Source organism: Panthera onca, chromosome B2 (genome assembly GCF_046562875.1).
Source record: "Panthera onca isolate mPanOnc1 chromosome B2, mPanOnc1 haplotype 2, whole genome shotgun sequence".
NCBI lineage: Eukaryota > Metazoa > Chordata > Mammalia > Carnivora > Felidae > Panthera > Panthera onca.
The window spans coordinates 8,646,943-8,668,266 of NC_138343.1; the positions used below are offsets into that span (position 1 = coordinate 8,646,943).

Consider the following 21,324-nt stretch of genomic DNA (forward strand, 5'->3'; position numbering starts at 1 on the left):
TACATCACATTATGCTTTTATTATAGCATATGACTATAACTGTTCTGTTTTAGCAATAGTAATTGTTGCTCATCTCTTACTGTCCCTAATTTATAAACTATGCTTTAGCATAAGTATGTATGTATAGGGGGAAAAAAAAACACTGTATATATAGGGCTCAGGGCAATCCACAGTTTCTGTATGCACTGGGGGTCTTGGAATACATCCCCCCCCCTCCATGGATAAAGAGAGGAATACTATATGCTACAACATTATGCCAATCCAAAGCCAGACCAAATTAGTCAAATACTGTACAACTCCATGTATATGAACTGGCCAGAATAGGACAATCTTCAGAGACAAAGTAGATCACTGAATGCCTGTGAACGGCAGTAAAAGAAATGAGAGAAGCTGCCAGGGAGGGCTGGGTTTCTTTTTGGAGTGCTGAAAATATTCTAAAATTGACTCTGGTGGATTGTGGCATACTTCTGAATATATTAAAAATCATTAAATTATACATGCTTCATGACAGCACTGTATGCTGTGTCCATTATATCTCAAAAAGGCTGTTATTACAATAATAATAATAATAATAATAATAATAATACAGGCTGACAGCAGTCAAACGTTCTAATACCAAGGTCATGAACCTCAAGGAAAAACTGAGCATATATATTCCCAATTAAAGGAGGCTTAAAGAAACCTGAGAATTGAATGCAACTTCAAATATGGGGCTTTTTCTTTTCCTATCGAGAACATTACTGGGACAACCAGCAAGAGCTGAATACGGTCTTCACATAAGCCTACAGTGTACCAATGTTAATTTCCTGATTTTTATAATTATACTCTAAGAGTGTACGAAAATATTCTCATTTTTTAAATATATGGGTATTCAGAAGTAAAGAGGCATCACGTCTACATCTTAATCTCAAAGAATTAGAAAGAAATGTATATATACTTTTTTTAAAAAAAGATAATTATAAGCAAATTTATTAAAATATTAACATTTGCAGAATCTGGGTAAAGGGTATATGGTAATTCCTTTTGTTTGCAATTTTCCTGTCAGTGTGAAACTATGTCAAAATAAAAGTTTAAAATATATGTGTGTGCGTATGTATATGTTGAATAAAGAGGATTTTTGTTTATGCTGATAGTCGCACAGAATTTATGCGAATGTATGTACACAGCTGAAAATATATTATCTGATTTTTATGTTTTATTTTATACTGAGAGAGAGAGAGAGAGAGAGAGAGAATGAAAGCGCGCCGGGGTGGGGCAGAGAGATGGAGACGGAATGTGAAGCAGGCTCCAGGCTCTGAGCTGTCAGCACAGAGCAGGACGCAGGGCTCGGACTCACAAGGAGCAAGATCGTGAGCTGAGCCGAAGTCGGATGCTTAACCGACTGAACCACCCAGGCACCTCTATTGTCTCATCTTTTCAAAGAAGGACTTAATTCCATTTGCTTTATGGCAGAAAAATCAATGTTCCCTACACATAATTTAATCACTAGGTGCGTGGAGGGCCTCTAGAACTTGAAAAAGCGTCTACCAAACATTAAGAAAATAAAAACAGCACTTGATTACAAACACGCAGGGAGAAAGTTCAGTGAGCGATTTAAAGAAAATATTGTGTTGCTTCCATTTCTAGTGAGGTGGATACTGGAGGAAGTGGTGGGACAAAAAGAAAGAAGGGGAAGCAGAGAAGGAAGGGAGAGAAGAGACGGGGGTTGGGGGGAAGCAGTTAAATGGGAGAGGGGAGTTAGAAGGCCAAAAAAAAAAAACAAAACAAAACAAAAACCACCAACACGTGGGAGGCAGGGAGAGAAGAAAAAACAATTACGAGAGAACAAACTCAAGATCCATGTAGGGTAATGAAGAATATATTGAATTCATTCTGGAGAGAAAAGGAAAGCTGTTCTTAATTAATACTATAAATTGTAGCCCTGAATACACAAGAGCTTAGTTTCTGGCATATAATTCAAATAAAATAAATAAAACAGTATCTCGTGTCCTTCAGGCACTTAGTTATAAATATACAGGGAAAAAAAAGGCATGCAGTATGTTCTATTACTGACTCCATATGTTGTCGACAATGAAGAAAGGAGTTAGTGAACAAACAATTCATAAATAACATTAACGAGTCACTCTGCTGCAGAACTTTTAAAAGAAATCCATCAAAATATTTTATTCAGCTATTACGAACTACTCCAAATTTATAACTAAACACACACGGAAGAAACAAACTTACACAAAGTCACCTAAAGCAATCAAAGTGCTCTTCGTTTAGAGCGGTGCCGTCCGACAGACCTCTCTACACCGACGGAAGCGTTTCTATGTTGTGCCACCCAACGTGGCAGCCAACGGCCCCCTGTAGTCACTGCGTACTTGAAGTGTGGCTACTGTGACCGACCAGCTTTCAACGTGAACTGACTCCAACGGTCAGATGCAACTATTGGCAGGTCACACCAGAAAGCGCAGGTTTAGAGTGTGGCTCGGCCAGCCACCCAACCTGTGGCAATTCGCGACACACCTCAGACCCAGTTCTGCCAACCAGGCTTTAAAAAAGTCCCGTCAGGGAGCAGGCTGATACCGTCTGGAGGTCAGCGGCTCTTGCCCTAGCAGCTTTTGCCCGAACAACGAGCCACAAGGTACGTTAATGACTAGTAACGGCACAGTGACAGCTAACATTTCTTGAGCAATTACCACGTCCCAGGCTCTGCGCTAACACGTCACATGCTCTAGCACATTTAATCCTCAGACATTCCTAGGCAGGAGGTACTACTGTTATTTCGGAGGCTAAAGGAGCCAAGACACAAGGGTACCCGGCGAAAGTCTGGCCAGGTGTTTTTGGCAGATCTCATCCGGGAGTGGCACACGGGACGTGGGTGGTACGTTTTATGACTATTCCTTTTCCTATACACGTGGAGGCCATCACTAAAGGATCACAGAATGCCACCCGACTGAACTTGGACTTTCAAGAGACCCCGGTAACAACTATTCCCCCAACCTCTGCCCACAAATCACCACTGGCATGCATGCACTCACTTCACAAGTATCTATTAAGCACCAGCTAAACACAAAGCACTGTCTAGCAACTGGGGACACGATGGTGGAAAATACAAAGTCCCTGCTTCATGGGCCTTACATTCTAATGGGGAGGGGGAGGGGGGCAAAACACGTTCAACAACTGAAAATGTTCATTTCTTGTCATGATAGATGCCACGAAGAAAATAAAATATGGAAGTGGCAGGAGGTAGAAAGGGCAATTCTGCCACGGTGGTCCAGTAAACATCTCAACAGGCAGCACTAATCCTGGGACCTGAACCATATGACAGGAGCATCAACGTGAACCTCCAGGGCAGAGACAGAAATGGCGGTGAGTGAGGGGCAGAGCGACAGGGGAGGCGGTCAGATAGTTGGGTGGGGGAGGCCCGGTGAAACGCTGTACCAAATGCTATGCTGTTCAGATCCCACTCTGCTTGCACAAGGACGGCACTGTGGGGTCAAGAGAACCCCTTCAACAGCAGCACTGAGGCTAATTCTATTGAAAATGTACCCATATTTCTCTATTACTTGGTGTGAGTGCTTTTATACTTGCACGGATCTGGCTGGGGCTTTACTATTTCTAGACTTCATCCCGAGGCACCTCAAATCCTTTCAGAAAAAAGGTGAATACATTATAGGTACATATTCACACAGATCCAAAGGAATTCTCTCATTGTCTCCTTTAATTGATTGTATGTAAATAAACTAGGACAACCTGTCCTGTCATTACCATTCTAATTAAAAATACCAATACCAGACCAAAACTTCAAAATCACCTATACACCCTATCAACCTTTAAAAAAAAGAAAAAGGAAAAGGAAAAGGAAAAGGAAAAGGAAAAGGAAAAGAAAAAGAAAAAGAAAAAGAAAAAAAAGAAAAAGAAAAAGAAAAAGAAAAAGAAAAAGAAAAAGAAAAAGAAAAAGAAAAAGAAAAAAAGAAAAAGAAAAAAAGCCTTTCTTTCTCTGTTAAGAACTATACTATAAAAAACTTCTCACTTTTACCATAAGGGGAGTCTGATTCAATAATCAGCATCTGATAGGTTAAAGGTCAATATAGACTTCTCTCTTGAAAAAAAAAACAAAAACAAAAACAAAAGGCATTTTTCTCCCAAAAGTTTTCTCCAAGTTGTGAAGGGAAAGTCCCTACCTCTATCCATGGTTTTGCAAGACAGCTCAATGTCCAAACCTCTGAAATGTGGGGAAGTCCATAGTAGTCACTAAACTAACCCTACTAGAAAGATCACTGAATTCACAAGCCTATGAACAAATTTGCTAATGAGATACACCAAAGAATGCTGGATACTACGTGTGGTTTAACTTTTTCAACAAAACCTTCTCATTTTCCGGCATAGTTTCATCTTCTTTCATCTCTTCATTGAGAAAAATTTCTCCCCGATGGCAGAAATAGTCCTTTCATCAGAAGTTGATATGGCAGCACATTCCACACATCACTAAAAGCGTATTTGCCACCTGAATGGTACCAGTGAGTGACTAACACTCAGTAAGACATAAAAACTACTAACGGACAGATAAGGCCAGGCTAGATGGATGCCAAGCAAAATTAGTATCAGTACCAGAAACTTCTTCCTCTTAAATCCAATGAAAATACCCCTAAAACTTTCTTTGGTGGAAAAAAACAACTCTTTCTGCAATTATGACAAAACCCAACATGCTAAAAACACAACTGTATAGAGACACGTTATTTTGGACAATACTACGAAGTAAAAAATTACTTTTAAAGTGACACTAAAGTTAAAAAGAGGGCAGTAACAGGACCAAAACACAAATACACATCAGAGATGTAAAACATCAGGTAATAAATAATGGTATATGTGTCATCGGCAGGATCCTGGCCTCTCAAAGATGTCTACCTCCTAAGCCCCAGAACCTATGAATGTTACCTTCCCTGGAAAAGAGACTTTGCAGATGTGATGAGATTAAGGATCTTGACATGGTGAGACTAACCTGGATTACCTAATATGGGCCCAATGTCTTCACAGGAGTCCTTCAAAGGTGAGAGTCTTCCCCTTCTGGGATAGAGAGAAAGGCAATGATAAAAAGGTAAGGGAGAGAAGTCACTACTGGCTTGAACCACGGAAGAATGGGCCACCAGTCACAAGTCCTTGCAAAAGGCAAGGAAAATGAGTTTCCTGCAGGGCCTCCAGAAAACAATGCAGCCGTATCAACACCCTGATTTTAGTCCAGTAAAATCCATGTCCAACTTCCAATCTCCAGGACTATAAAATAGTAAGTACACGTCGTGTTAAGCATTTTTGTGGTCATTTGTCATGTGGCATACAAAACTAATGCACTAATTAAGAGGCCAATAAGAGAGCATAAAACGGGACGAGAAACATTTAAAGATAAATGCTGCAGGAAAAAGAGAACAATACAGAAAAAAATCGAGTTAAATGCATACCTTGTATTTAACGTTCACTAGATGCTATACTAATAAGCACTGAAAGTAATGTAAAATACCCAAAAATCTAAAATAATAATAAACAAAGTCCCTGGCCCTAAGGAGGGTCCATCAGAGTAAACTGCAAATAAACTAAAAAGCTGAATAAATCCTTTTCTTACTTTAAAAGAAGGGGTTTAAAAGAGACAGAAATACATACTTTATCAGACCTATTCTGAGATCCTGGGAATATACATTTTAAGTTTCAAACCTCATTATCCACTCATCACTACTCCCATCCAACTTTTCAAGTTTCTACTATATCAAAACTTTTAAAGGCAATGAAAAGTGATAAAAAGACAAATCTTTCCCCCATGTTAAGAGAGACTTAACAAATCTTTCCCCCATGTTAAGAGATTTCCTACTGTTCAGTTGTAGAAGTCCTTTACATATTCTAGATACAAACTGTTTAGGAGAGCATGTATTTGCAGATATTTTCTTCCAGTCTGTGGCCTGCCTTTTCATTTCCTTAACAACATCTTCTGAGAAGCAAGAGTACTTACTTTTGATAAAGTCCAATTTATCAATTTCTTTTCTTTCAGTCCTAAGAAACAGTTGTGTCCATGTCTGTGTGTGCCCGTGTGTGCCTGTGTGTGTCCATGTGTGTGCACATGTGAGTATGCGTGTGCCTACCCAGGCATCCTAAGAAATAGTTTCCTAACTCAAGGTCACCAAAAAAGAGGGGCAGGTGGTAAAAGGTTTCAACACTTTACCAAAGATACAGCGATGGCAAATAATCACATGAAAATATGCTGAACATCATCACTCAACAGAGAGAAGCAAATTAAAACCACAATTAGCTACCACAGCTCACCCAGTACAACTGCTAAGACTGTAAGCAGGCAATGCCAACTTTTGGTCAGGATGCGAAGCAAGTCAACTGCTGCTACAGAACGAAAGGGTACAGCAGTTTTGGAAAATACTCTGGTAGTTTCTGGAAAGGCTGAGCAGATGTTTACCATATGACAAGGCAATACCATTCTGGGTATTTACCCGAGAGGGTGCAAACAGTGCCACACGCAGATCCGTGCATGAATGCTCACAGAAGCTTTATTTAATAGCCCAGAACTGTAAACAACACAAATTGCCTCCACTGTGAGCAGATGAACTGTGCATCCATAAAGTGAAAAAATCCTACGTAACAAACACTAACGGACTAGTAATAATCACAGCAACAGGGATGAATACCGAAGGCATTACACTAAGTGAAAAAAGCAAGAAACAAAGTAACATGTAATTCCATTTCTAGGACGTTCTGAAAATGGCAAAACTGTAAGACAAATCAGAACCACGGTTGCCAAGGACCGTGGGTATGTGTGTTAGGTTGCGGGGTCGAGGGTTGACTACAAGAGGACACGGGGAACTTTCTGGTGCAATGGAAATGTTGTTTCTTAACTGTGATCGTGCTTACACAACAGAGTACGTTTGCCACACTTCATCAAAGATAAATTTCACTATATGTTAATTATGCCTCAATGAATCTGTCTTAAAGCAAGAAAAAGGACCAGTATAAATAACATACAAGAAGATAATGAACAAATAGCCAGTACAGGGCATAGAGAAACAACCACTCGAGTATACCGCTTCGTTATAGTAAGTGTCACTTCCAGGCTGTGCTACTGCTCAGTCTTTCCCCCCAGTCCTACTGGGTCTCACTTGAGCACTTCGTGCAATGCAAAGCCATTCTGTCCACCTTCACAGGGCCCTCTTTATTCCTCATCTGCATTCCTCCAAACTACCCTCTCTGAATTACACTTCCTGCTAGTCCCCTGCCTTCCAGGCACCCGTAAGCCCACATGCTCTTCTTTAGATGTGTTGTGGCTTCTGCTAAAAGCCTTTTCTCCTCTCTCCATCCAATCACTACTCTTGGCTTTGAGGCCCAAGTGTAGGACGACTCCATCCAACGTGTGTCCCCACAGGGGACTTTATCGCCTCTGCGTATTCATCATGATTATTTGCGCCTCTCTTCAGATTTCACGGGTTTCAGGGGAAAGACATTTCATTCAGCTCTGTATCTCTAGCAAAGAGTTCTTGTTCCAGGCACAGCGTATGTTGCTCGATGTTGACTCTATTAGTTAAGTGAATTAAAAAAAAAAAAAAAATTAAAGAAAAAATAATAATAAAGCTAATACAGACAGAGCATTTACCAAGTGCCAGGCACCGTGCTCACCACATTACACGTATTAACAGGTTTAACCCTGACAAAACTCACAGTTAGGTTCTATTATTACCTCCCGTCTACAGGGGAGGAAACTGAGGCACAGAGAGGTGAAATCACTTGTACAAAGCCACATAGCTAATAAGTGAGTGGTGCATCAGGGATATGAATCTGTGCAATCTAGCTCCTGAATCCACGCTCTTAACTACTAATATGTGCTACTTTCTTAAAATATGTGAACGACGCAAGAATATACACACACACAGGAAAAACTACAAGAGGCCACAAAAGAAATGAAAACAAAGGCACAAACACGAATGGCCTTTTAAATTGACACGTCATTCTGGTATGATACTGCCTTTTCAATAATTAAAGTTTAAAAAAAAGCAATATAACAAGATGAAATACATCTTTGAAGCAGAGACAAACCAGAAGGACACAATTTCTCACGCTTTACCCTGGATATCAATGCCGCTATTACCGTGACACTTTGCTCCACTCCATGAATTCATTTACCTTTTGCAATAAGATATAGGACAGAAATATTCGCAGATAGAGTCTCTTTCAAATGCTGCTGTATTTATACAGGCAATTTTCAAAATTAAAGTGTCCACATTGGAAATATTCATCGTGCTGTTTGACTTTTCAGTATTAGGGCAGGCTGACTGAAAAGATGTTTAAACCACTGCAAATCAACCTGGTTAATAGTCCCTGAGATAAGTGGACACCTGTGCTGAACAACATTTTTGTTCAGCTATCCAAAGAAAAGTGTGCACCTGCCTGCGGGGCTCACAGCTGGCAAATCAGGAAGTTTTGTCATTTACAAATTTTCAACATCAAGTTATATATCCTGCTATGAACTGCATGTTTCCAAATGTGATAACCTAAAATGCACATTTTATTTAGGATTTCTAGAGATAGTATACAACTACAAAGATAAGCCTAATGAATCAACACCACGTTCAAATGCAGTCCTTGTTTATTAATTAGCACGGAAAATCAACACAAAATGTACAGTTCTGTAAACATGCTCCCTCCTAAAAATTTCAAAACCAACCCTCCTAATAAACGTCACGCCTATAAATAATAACTGCAATAATGGAGAGATAACACTGCCTGAAGAAGAACTCAAGCAAATATTGTTTCATGTACCTATTCTTAACACAACTTCTAACTAACGGACACAAAGTATATTTCTCAAAGTACGCCTGAGCCTTACCAAGAGGTTCCCGACTAATCAATCTCCCTATGGTCTTAGGAACCCATCCCACCACATTCTCTTGGGGAAGAGACATTCTAGGCTCACACCAGTTATCCAAGAACTGAAACGTAGGCTCCAAGAGGGAAGTGATCTTTGATACTCGTACATGCGGCGGCATACCTGTTCTAGGTGCTGCCACATAATAGGCTCTCAGTAAGTACCTGCTGGAGAAAAATGATGGGGCGGCCCCTGTGATTTGAAAATCCTGGAATCCTGAAGTCTGCTTTTTTTTTTTTTTTTTTTTTTTTTACCAGATTTTAACAGAGCACAGTCTACTTTCTCTTGACTAATCTAAAAGAAACTTTCCTGACAATACATGAGCTGAAGACAAGGAAAGGAGCATTCAGTAGGTATCACAAGAGGGGCACTGCATGAAAACTCATTCCAAGGTGGATGGGCTAACCATAACTATTCCCCCCCAGGGGACAGAAAATTTTTCACTGTCAGGTAAAATGTTATTAAAAAGATCCTGATTCCATACTGGTTACCTGTAAATACATATATTCTAGATATAAAATATACATTTCATTTAATCATGCTATGAAACAAGTTTTGGTTACAAAAAAAAAAAGACTTTTTTATCTAAGACATGTATGTTTTCAAATCTGTTCTCTCTCCTCTCCCAATGTAAAAAAATTAGACATTTTTGTGCTCCAGAATGAGATCAGTTTAGAGGTTACTTCCACTGAAATCCATTCTTATGGACCCAGAGGTTGGTAGGTTTTGATATCTTCTGTTATCTTCTCTTCATTCACCACCACACAAATAATATTAACTACAACTAGATCGCTTCAGGAGACAGTAGGAGAGATGACAATAAAACACTCAGGGGTCAAACAACTGATAACTAAGTGCCCTCACTACATTGCTATCTCTGAGAACGAAAACAAATTAAATGCGCCATCTCTAAAGGGTGATATGGATGGAAATTCACACGTTACAACAGTAGTAATATCCTTCTTAAATATTACATATCTTCCTAACTGCTTACTCCACGAGTACTTGCAAACACGAGGATAACGTGCCCTTTTAATTCAGGTGTACAGTAAGTAGCTTGCTCACCCACTGATCCCCACCTAAAGGCAGCTTTTTATTTCAATCACTTGGTCGAAAGAATCAACACGTCTTCCCTGTATTGCGTGGTGACACAGACACATCCTAGCAGACGGCAAAAACACCTACTGCAGTTACAAGGCTTCTTTCTTCCCCTTCTATTAAAGCCCTTCCATCACAGATATTCTGTGAGGGGAATTTTGTTAAGGAATACCAGTTTTCGTTCGGTCTGTAAATCAACTGAGCAATACAATCCCAAACACCCTCAAAAACTAGTTTCCTATTGAGTCAATGAACTTCAACATCTTCATATTTTTTTATACTTCAGAATTTTTTTCTTAGTATAAATCAATTAATTCATTTCTTTATTTCAGGGAAACTCACTCTATCTCAGGTTTCCATTTTTGTAGCAATTCTAACAATTATCTTCAGAAACAGGTCTTTTCAAACACCAGTTATAGATGATTTTGGTTTCCTACTCCAGATTTTTTAAAGTTTAGGTTCTATGGACAAGGTTTTTTTTTTTTTTAATTTTATTTTAATTTTGTTTTCAATATATGAAATTTAGTGTCAAACTGGTTTCCATACAACACCCAGTGCTCATCCCAAAAGGTGCCCTCCTCAATACCCATCACCCACCCTCCTCTCCCTCCCTCCCACCATCAACCCTCAGTTTATGGACAAGGTTTTTATATACAGTCAGTTATGATACATGTTATATACATGCTGCCATTTAACAACTGCTCTAAAAATGATGTTTACAAAGAGTAATCGAATCTCATAGTTTCATTGGAACACTAACTACTGAAGACACAATTAACTTACAACTCAGTGTCACTAATAGTGTGAACCCACTTTCGGAAACTTCTCACAATATACTGACTTGCAATTAAAATAAATAGCCCTCTGTGGACATCGATATATGATGTATGCTTCCTAAAAATTAGAAAACCCTTATATCCAACAAGAATCGTTAAGTAAATGATGGCATATCCTTCAACAGAGTGCTAATGCAAGATTTAAAGTGGTTTAGTACATGTAATACCGAAGAGAGCACAAGATTTAAAATGGTTTAGAAGCTCACGGAGACAAAAGGATAGAAATGGTTTGGAGATTACAGTAAGTCAAATGTGCACGAGTCTAAAGGTGGGGTGCCTGGCTGGCTCAGTGGGTAGAGCATGCAATGTTTGATCTCGGAGTCATGAGTTCAAGTCCCACGTTGGGCACAGAGCTTACATTAAAAAGAAACAGACGAGGGACACGATGAGGGGAAGAGAGTGGAAGGGATAAGCAAAGTTATACTTACTGTGTTTCAGGGATGGAATTAGGAATATTCCTTGTATTCCCTTTTTAAAACGTGTGACCTTATTTCTCCATTCTCATAAAGGAGCAAACTAAATAAGTCTTAAGCACTTCTGTGGTAATTAAACGCCATTAGGAAACAGAACACAAAAGATACTGGACTAAATGGGGAGGAGGGAGACGTCAGTCGCCAAAGCCCTGAGACGATATCACCCCTGAGATAATCTTCCCCGTTGCTGGCACCGGGCATCCTCCCTTAGAATCCCCCCTACCTCCTACCATATTCTGAGCCCATCACTGCACACAGCGGAGTTCAGGAAAATGGTACCAGACTGTACACAGAGAAGAGGCTTTGTCATACTAAAGAAATTACGCTATTCCGATAACTGAATTCCTTGAGGTGAAATCTAAGAGGAATCCTATGTTTTTGCCACGTCCCATCTCCGAATCCGAATTCTAACGAGTTTCCTTTTTCCCTAACACAGCAGGACTATGTTTATGGAGAAAGTTAGTCTGACCTGAAAACATAACTTGGGAGTCCATATTCACTTCATCCCTTACACCAGGAGAAATCATAAAGTAAACAGACAAATGGTGAAAACAAACTAAACTTCTCAAACATTCAGGTTCTGTTTAACACGAGAATGTTTGCTCACAGATTATTAAGTGTGCTAGCGGGGCAAGGACTCGACAGCAGAAAACAAGTTCATTACACTGAGAACACACTATAACAAGTTGTCGATAACGGGGCGCCTGGCTGGCTCAGCTGGCGGAGCGTGCGGTTCTTAATCTCGGGGTTATAAGCTCGAGCCCCACATTGGTATGGAGATTACTTAAAAAAATAAAATCTTAAAAGAAAACAAAACTTGTCAGCAGTATATGAAATAAATAAAAATCCAATAAACCTCATTCCAGGTGCCAGTTATTCATGTGATTTTTTTATGCGCATACTGAATTTTTATATTTCTTTAAAAAATCAACAAAGCCTACTTTAAAAGAAGATTGCTGAGCAGGTTGAGTACAGCCCTTGGAGGGTGATGAGGAGGACGAAGTACCACCATGCGGTCACAAATACCGACTGAAGGCCAGCTACCTTTGGGCCTTTTGTGAACAGTGATGGCCACAAAGAATGAGAGAGGGAACAGACAGGAAGTGTCCTGACTTCACAATGCTAAGTGCCCCACAGGGAAGAAGGCATGCCAATGACCAAAATACATAGGAAGATTCTTTCCTTCAGCTGGTCACCAAGCACTTATTGACTGCCTACTGTATGTCAGGCATCATGGGAAAGGCTGGAGTAACATGGTTAGAGTTTTAAAAAAGACTGAAAAGCTGTCCTGTAATGTTAATGATTTAAGTAGAAAGGTGGCCTTAATCAAAAAATTCTCAGAGTCAAGGTAAAATCACAACTCTGTGGAATGCTGCGATGAGAGAGCAGATGACAGGTAACCGCACAGTGAGCTGCGACCCAGGAACTGAGGCACAGGATTGCGGAAGGCCGCGCAGGGGTCAGAGGAGGCTGAACGGAACGAATCATGTTGCAGTCATGATGTGAGAGGGACCAGAAGTAGGGCGTTCCAGAAAAAGGCATCCGTGTGCTGGAGGGATGACACATGGGTCCGTGGGATGGGAAAACTACAGTGATACGTACACCATGGCAAAACGCAGCACGGGACAGGCAGACAAAGGCCAGGGGTTAGTAATGGACCTAAATCCCATCCTATGGCTTCGTAATGTTTGGTGTTTTCAACAAGAAAATCTGGAACATTCTTTTGTGCTAAGGTGAAAAAGTTACACAGACATGACAAAATTTCAGCGGCAACAGGGGAAGTGTGTTGACAGATAGTCGGATGCATAACAGAGCTTGTCAATAACACAGAAAGAGCAAATCAAATGTGGGCCTATCACGTGTTTCAACAACCTAGGATTTTCTGTCCTCCCCATCAGGTACAAGCTTACCCCGATGATACTCAGTCCTTTAAGGTAGTCCTGCCGAGGCTGGGCTTGAGGAACACATCCAGCTAGCACAATTTTCTTGTTCTCCTCTTGAGCTTTTCTAGAAAGATGAAGAGAAAAACAGTGTCGTTCTTTTGCTCACAAGTATACCCTTGGAAACTGATGTAAGTGCATATAAGTTCTCCAAATCATAAGAAGCCATTCTACCAAGAAGCTGGATTTTCTTACAACCACTGCAAGAAAACACTGTAAGACTTCTGAACTGTGCATCCATTGATCACACCATTAAAGGACACAACAGCACTCCAACCTGATAATGTCTTTCATTACCGTCCCAATACAAAACCAAAAAATGTACTTCCACAGAATTCTCAAGGATATAAAGCACTCTTACAAACCACACTTTCTAGGGGCCCCTGGGCGGCGTGGTCATTTGAGCTTCTGACTCTTAATCTCGGTTCAGGTCATGATCTCACGGTCCGTGAGTCTGAACCTCACATTGGGCTCTGGGCTGCTTAGGATTCTCTCTTCTCTCTGCCCCTCCCCCGTTTGTTCTCCCTCCCTCCCTCTCTCTAAAAATTAACAAACTTAAAAAAACACACTTTCTAGATAGACAAGTTAGCCATTCAAATAAGTTATTTTAATTACTAATGAAAATGTACCTAAAACTCATTCTATAACTTCTCAGTCTTTTGATCAGTATAAAAATAAAATATACTTTTAAAAAAATCAAACAAAAGTTAAAGAAATAGAAGGTATAATACCCTTTCTATCCTGGGAATTCATATATCTCCCAGTTTTGTTACCTGGAGACTTATGCATAAGCTTAAGTGCTTATGCTAACTTATGCTAACAACATATGTACATATACATGTGGATGGACAGATAGACATCTTTGAATATTTGAGAAAGTGTTCCACGATTATGGAAACATAAATGTGAAATCTATGCTAATTATTTCCCTAGAATAAATTCCAGAGAGTAGAAATGCCGATTCAAAGGCATACATTTCCAGTTATGAAGCATTTCTTTACTTAGAAGAAGGTTGGGATATATTTTATGCATCTGTGTTACTCATTTATCTCACATGCGTGTATACAGCAAACACTGACTATGTGCTAGAAAACAGTGGAAAACAGTGGTGAACCCAGCAACGGGTATCTTTTCCTAGAAACTATGCATGTCCTTTGCCCAATTAAAATTACATTTTCAAGTCTTTAATTCTTTTTCAAGTGTGTGGGTTTTGGAATATAGTGATGCTTTGTTCCTTTTTTTTTTTTCCTTTTTGCCACATGCTTGGGTACTACGCTTTATACACCAAACTGTCTTCCTGGCCGCCCCCTGGCAATCTCTGTTTCTAAAAACCATTTGAGGAAGTTAAGGGTATCAGCAGCCCAGTTTCGGGAACATACCACTGTGAAGTGAAAAGTCTCTACACCTGGCACATTGTTTTGTTTTTCTCAACTTTTTCCAGAGAACAAACTCAGAACAGGAGGCCCCCCAAAAAACCCTGGGATTAACAGAACCAGCTATCTGGAATTGACAGCCACATCAAAACCTTCCGGGAGGAATGCAGGGAATGACTGAATGAACGGATAAGCAGAGTGTAAAAGACTATTCTAACATCATCTGTAAGGGTTTCACTTCAATAACTTATTAGAGTGCTTTGGTATAATTTTTCCTCTTGGAATCCTGGGGGTGGGGCTGGGGGGAACGTGTTAACGGAATCAAAAAAATCTGAGTTTGGTAGATTGCTTACCACATCCATGAGAATTCCTGCCTGGCTCTGCCTGCTGCTTCTACTTGTGTTTATCAGCACCATACACATCACCGCACACAAACAGTTTTCTTGCGGTAAATGTGAAATACCTTATCAGACGAAAAAAATCTTTCCATTTACATTAACAATCTACATGAGGAAGTGACATCTGGTTTCCTCAAGAATTCCCTCTAACACCCAGAATCACTGCAAACATCCAAGGGAGTCTGTGAGGTCACCAATAATTACATTCAAATTAGAAGGCCTGCCTCCTATAATGTGACTCAATTACTTAATTATTAAGCACGCCTAAGACATGACGTTGAGAGTTTAAGGGAACACATGCACTTTGCACTCAACAAGCTTCTGGTTTATAACGGATGAGACGTAAAAGGACATCAACAACACAGCATCAAATAAAATGCCACTAGTGAAGAAAGAGGCACAGGCTATACATATATGTACCAGGGAGGGAAAAGGAATATGCAGACAGAAACAGACAGTACACTTCCAAACAAACTTGAGGGGGTTTTTAGGGCAGACGGTAGGAGAAGGTGGAAAATGGAGACAGAGCCCAAGGCGGTTGTTCCCGCATGGACGAAGACAAGACCGTCAGAGGAAAGTGTTACACTACAGAATTCCTGTATGAGGGAGACTGGCAAAGCTTATATTACGGAAGGAACCTTAAGAGAGAGGCTGGGGAGTTTCTATTGAAGCTAGTGGGAATGGGGAAGTGTTCTGGTGGCAGAGCGGACAAAGAGTGGCACCAAATCTTAGGAACATCACGCTGATGGCAAGACATAAAATGAAACATAAGGGGAGAAGGAGCCAAGAGGTGGGGAAATTTATTTAATACTCTAGGCTAAAGGATGTGAGGACCTGAATGCAGGTGAAAGATCTGAAAAAAGAAAGATTAAAGGAAAGGAGATGGGTTTTCCTCTTAAATATATTTGGGGAAAACCCAAGGAGGAATCCAAAGTGATGCCAAGGTTTTGAGTCTAAGAGGGATCAGCAAACATCTTATATAAAGAGCTAGAGAGTAAATACCTTAGCCTTTGCTACTCACAGGTCTCTGTTGGAAGAGTCTCAACTCTGCCACCTTAATGTAAAAGCAATCATATATAGCATTACATGTGTGTGTGTGTGTGTGTGTCTGTTCCAATAAAGCTTCATTTACAAAAATAGGAAGCAGGTCAGATTTGGCCCAAAGAAGCAGCTGGCTGAGTACTGGAACAGAAAGCAACAAATTCACACAGGACACACTTAATCTGAGGTTCCACGAATGCCTATCAGGTTTCCAGACGTTCAAGTCAGCCAGCTGGGAATGAAGCTAATGTGACGGTTGGTAACCCTGGATAGAATAGTCCCGAAACGTGTGGAGACAATCTGGTTGAGTACAAAACTTTAAGGCTCTTTAGAGCTATAGAAACATTTCCACAGGATAAAAATACTAGTGTGGAAAACAAAAAGGAGGTAACATCACCACCAACACCTATACTTTAACAATAATCATCAGGATCAGCACTTACACGGCATTCCCACGGCACTTCATCAGGTTAACCATTATGCAGTTAGCTCCGTAACATTTGAAAACCGTACAGCCAATATGTACAACAATCCAGGGAAAATGTTCCAGTGACATTATAAACACTAAACCAGGTCATAAAACAGTCCAAGGCTGATTTTCAGGGAGTAAGCACAACACCAGAAAATTAAGAGGAAAAGTTCAAAACAGAGATGCTTGAACAAGTGATTTATTTAGAATATTATTTCATGCTTTTATTGAATTTGGACTTAAAATGCTAGGGTAGACCAGAATTAGAATCAAAGCAAAAATCACAGCCCCGTTATGGAATGTTAATGCCTCATTTTATATGTGACCAAATAAAGCAGCAAAGGCTTGAACACAATTTCTCTGAGTCCTCTTGTTCTAAACATTCCCTTCTTACATCCTGTTCTTTTTGTTTAGTGAGCTTTGTTCCGGTTAATAAAAGCCCATAAAACAATTTCTTTAGAAAGTACTCAGCACAGACACATTTCTAAAACCTTTTATCCTTCAAAATATGAACGTTGGTAACAATAATACCTTAAGAAAGTTTAAGGTAGCATGAATTTCCATGTTTTCATTTTAGATAGCCTTGAAATGTTAATTAAAATAAAAATTACATGTAAAACTAATTCACTATAATCATCCTTATTTTCCTGAAACACACTTCTAAAATTAGAGACATATCCTTGACTACAGCACTAGAGTGATGCAGAAAACATAAAGAAACCTTTCCCTCTTTTCTGTCAACTACTAAATACACAAGAGATAATTTGTTCAGAACCTTAAAATTCACAGAAATCGTAAAAAATAAAGATCACATAATATCATTTGCTTTATTTCGCAAATGAGAAAACTGAGAGTCAAGAAGATGCAGTAACTGAAGCCCAATGTTCACACGTTGAGTTGGTGCTGGAGCTCAGATGGGCACCCAAGATCCCCTGTTCCTTGCACACCAGATCTCAGAATAGAAATCCAACTTGGGTTTCGATCGTGTAATAAAAATTAGAGCAAACATCTCTTGATTAAAACCACACAGAAATTTATGGGGATTATAATGTACCGAATGTCCTCAAAGTAGAAACAGTATTCGACAGTTCCTGTTTTTCTGTTTTTTGTGAACGATCTCATGGCAGAGTAATACACTCAAGAAATAAAATCAAGAAAAACACAGTTCTGCACAAGAAGCAGGCAGGGAGGAAATGCTGCTTCTCTCTCCGTGTTTTTTTTTCCTATTACGCCCATCTCCCCTTCGATGTGATGCTTAATCGATATAATACTCCTAATAATGACTCGGTCTTCAACCAAAGTTCTCTTTCATGAAAAAGTATTTCTTAGATATATATCTGATCTTTTACATTTCTTTTTTTTTTCCACTTTTTTTAAATGTTTATTTATTTTTGACAGAAGAGAGAGGGAGGGATGGAAACACAGAATCTGCAGCACAGAGCCCGACATGGGGCTCGAACCCGTGAGATCATGACCTGAGCCAAATCGGATGCTTAACCGACTGAGCTACCCAGGTGCCCCATGATCTTTCACCTTTCTAAATGCACATGGATATACTCATAAAAACTTCCACACAACAGCACTACAAAGAGAGTCAAATCAATCTGTTTCTGTACAAAGCAAGCACAGTCTTCAGTCTCTGCATGTTGAGTATTCTCTGCAAATACTTAAGGGAACACCTATTTCAAGTATTTATATTTAGACATGTAGCCATGTGAAACATAAAAATATCTCAGCAAATAAGGATCTGTGTGCATGATATACTTCAACAACCATGATGCCTCTTGTAAATTTTGGAACAAGCAGTCGAGGAAGGAGGAGAGGGGTGCTTTGTTCTGGCACACACTTTACAAAGATCACTCTGAGTGCTCTGCTGAGAGTAAACCATGAGGGGACAGAGGTGGAAGGAGACCGGGCAGACATGTTCTTGGAGGTAGCAGCAGAGGTTGTGAAAAGTGGGTGGAACCTGGGCACTCTTCCGGGTACAGGTAGCGGATTTTGCTGACGGACTGAATGCAAGAGAACAAGATGTATTAGAAATAATTCTACAATTTTTGGAAAAACAACTGGGAGAATGGACTTGCTGTTGACTGACTTACTGTTATCCTGCCCAAGAGTCCTGATGCTGAAGTTCTGAATGAGAGAAAAAAACCTGTAGCTTTTAGTGCTTTGGATACAACTTTTAAGCCACTAGCTTTAGAAACCAGATAGTAGGGATGCTTAATTGTCTTACAGAATTGGGGCTTCAGTTTTCGAGCAATGGAAATGTATGTCATGTCAAGCTGGCTTTCCAGGTGACGTAACTAGGTTTAGTTAAAATAACATTGAGTCTCGCGATCATGAGACGAAACCCCAGTTACTCTGGACTTGAATGTCTGCAGGTATCTATCCCCAGTTACATATTTGAATACACATTTGGATGGTTATTTTCAAGATTGATAAACCCCATCAAGTCTGCCTTTTTAATCACCGAACACTTGTCTTTGACCGTTAATTAGCTCCCACTTATTCACCCAAATTTGCCTTCTTTCACCTCCTGAAGCCTTATCCCCTACACTGGCCTACATCCCAAACCATGTATGGTCAAAAAAATAGGTAACCACTCCAAAGGAAATGTTTCTAAAATATTTGTATGGCACGCCTGCATTTCCTATTGTGCAAAATATGGTCACTCCAACTGTACCCGCAGTTGACTGCCTTCAGCACTGCAGACAGAGAATTTCACATCTGTAAGAGACACCCCAAACTTTCTAGCCCTGTGATTTCATTTTATAAAAGAGAAAACAGAGGCTCAAAAACATGAAATAGCTTGCCCAAGGTAAAGACAGAACTGACAGTCATCCATCACTGCCCTTTGCTTCAACATAATGATGTCGGTAGCCAAGGGTTACCAAGATCTTAAGGCCGTGCGGCCAAGTGATAAATAATCTCGGGAAGCCACACAGATGGATTCTTCTCTTCCTTTGGTGTTGGCTCTTACCTCTCAACATGTCATTTCTAGCTTGTCTACTCAATTTACCCACCGCCACTTCTGTTACACAATGGATCTATGAAACCTCTGGAATAAATGATGACCATCAACAGCCTCACTTGATCTATATATGATGTTCACAAATTCGTTAATGAAATGTGTGTGCAGTATATGCTTAGAGGCTCGTCGGATATCAAGTGGGCACCAAAACTTTTAATCGAAGAACTCACCAGCATAAAAAAGAGGGTGATAACCCAGATACATAAATATATACAGTCGTATATAAATCATACACATGTAGTACTATACTAACATGTTGTATATGTTATAAAAACATACCTTAATACTAGGATTTTTGATGAATTACTTCAAAAGAATATTAGTGTTCTGAGTTCAAACAGGAAGAAGTTAATGCAGGCTCAAATAAAGGTTAAGTAGGCCTCCTAGAATCTGGTACAATGCTACAAGTCACCCAGAACTTTCTTTAGTCATTGAAGAGGGCCAGAATATGCCACCGCAAAATGCAGCACTTTGACAAGAAGATTATTTTGAGCAAAAAGCAATTAAGAAACAGCAGGCTCAGGGGGCACCGGGATGGTGCAGTCAGTTAAGCATATGTCTCTTGATTTGGGCTCAGGTCATGATCTCAGGGTTCAAGCCCCACATCGGGCTCTGTGCTGACGGTGCAGAGCCTCCTTGGGATTCTGTCTCTCCTCCTCTCTGCCTCTCCCCCACTGATGCACACTCTCACTCTGTCTCTCTCTCTCTCTCTAAAAATATATAAACTTAAAAAAGAAAAAAGGAAAAAGAAATAGCAGGCTCAGGAAAAGAGCCCAACCCCCCAACAATTAGGTTAAACGAAGAACATAAATCTCCATGTGTGAAGGCATCACCCTCTCCAGTATCAGGAAGAGAACTACTCCAGAGACAACTCAAACCATCTCATATCTGCATAACCAACCCTACTAAACAACCCTCATTTCCCACGTATTTCTAATCACCTTACCATAAATTCCCTCTCCCCAAGGAACCCCAAACCCTTTCTCCTTCATCTCAGCTCCTCTCTACTCTTACCCCTTTGTTAAAATGGCATACAATCTCCAAATTGCAACCTCCTCCTTAGGTCACGTGTCCTCATGAACTACCCCTGCATACCTAAATTTGGTTTTTTCCCCCTGTTAATCCATCTTTTATCAGATTGATTCCCAAGCCCCAGTGGATGAACCTAAGAAAGTACACACAAAGGTTGTTTCTTTTTTCCTCCCCTACATTACGAAGTTTAAGGTTCAATGATATTTGGACCTTGTAACTTCGAGATCCAAGAAAAAGAGGAGTGAAGCTCAGAAAATCTGACCACTATATACATGATACTTCACCACCTTTAAAACTGCATTTAAGACTTACGCAGCAGTTACCATTCAAATCAATCATTTCCTTCTTGTTAAGCTAATTAAAGTAAGACACTCCTTCCTCAAAAGGACCAACACAGAAAGTAACCTAAAGTTACAACAGATGTAGTCCTATTATGGAGAATTCATTTCATAAAATGAAAAGCAAATCTGTAGTTAGTTCACCTCCCCTAAGATCAATATCCTGACACTCTTCATAGCAAACACTTTAGATGGTAATACCCTTGGACAGAGGAAAGAAACAAAAGAAAGAAGAAAATGGAAAAAGAAAGAAAGCAATCTCAAGAGTCTATCAGTATATCAGAAGACCTTAAAAAAGTGACAGTGAAAAGAGATCAGCTGTTACATTTATTCAATTCACTGTCCAATTTGCACATCTCATTGTACTTTAATTATCACATTTACCAAGAAAAACAAAAA

General features: G+C 39.8%; 1 protein-coding gene across 6 annotated transcripts in view; it reads right to left on the reverse strand.

The window, feature by feature from the left end:
* CDKAL1 (CDKAL1 threonylcarbamoyladenosine tRNA methylthiotransferase) overlaps positions 1–21,324 on the reverse strand; it is a 705,817-nt gene that overhangs the window by 518,343 nt on the left and 166,150 nt on the right. For all 6 annotated transcript variants that reach the window (XM_078446595.2, XM_078446596.2, XM_078446590.2 and 3 more), the window contains one exon: positions 13,214–13,310. In XM_078446595.2, coding sequence (XP_078302721.2) covers positions 13,214–13,310 — 97 coding nt within the window. The remainder of the gene's footprint in view (positions 1–13,213; positions 13,311–21,324) is intronic.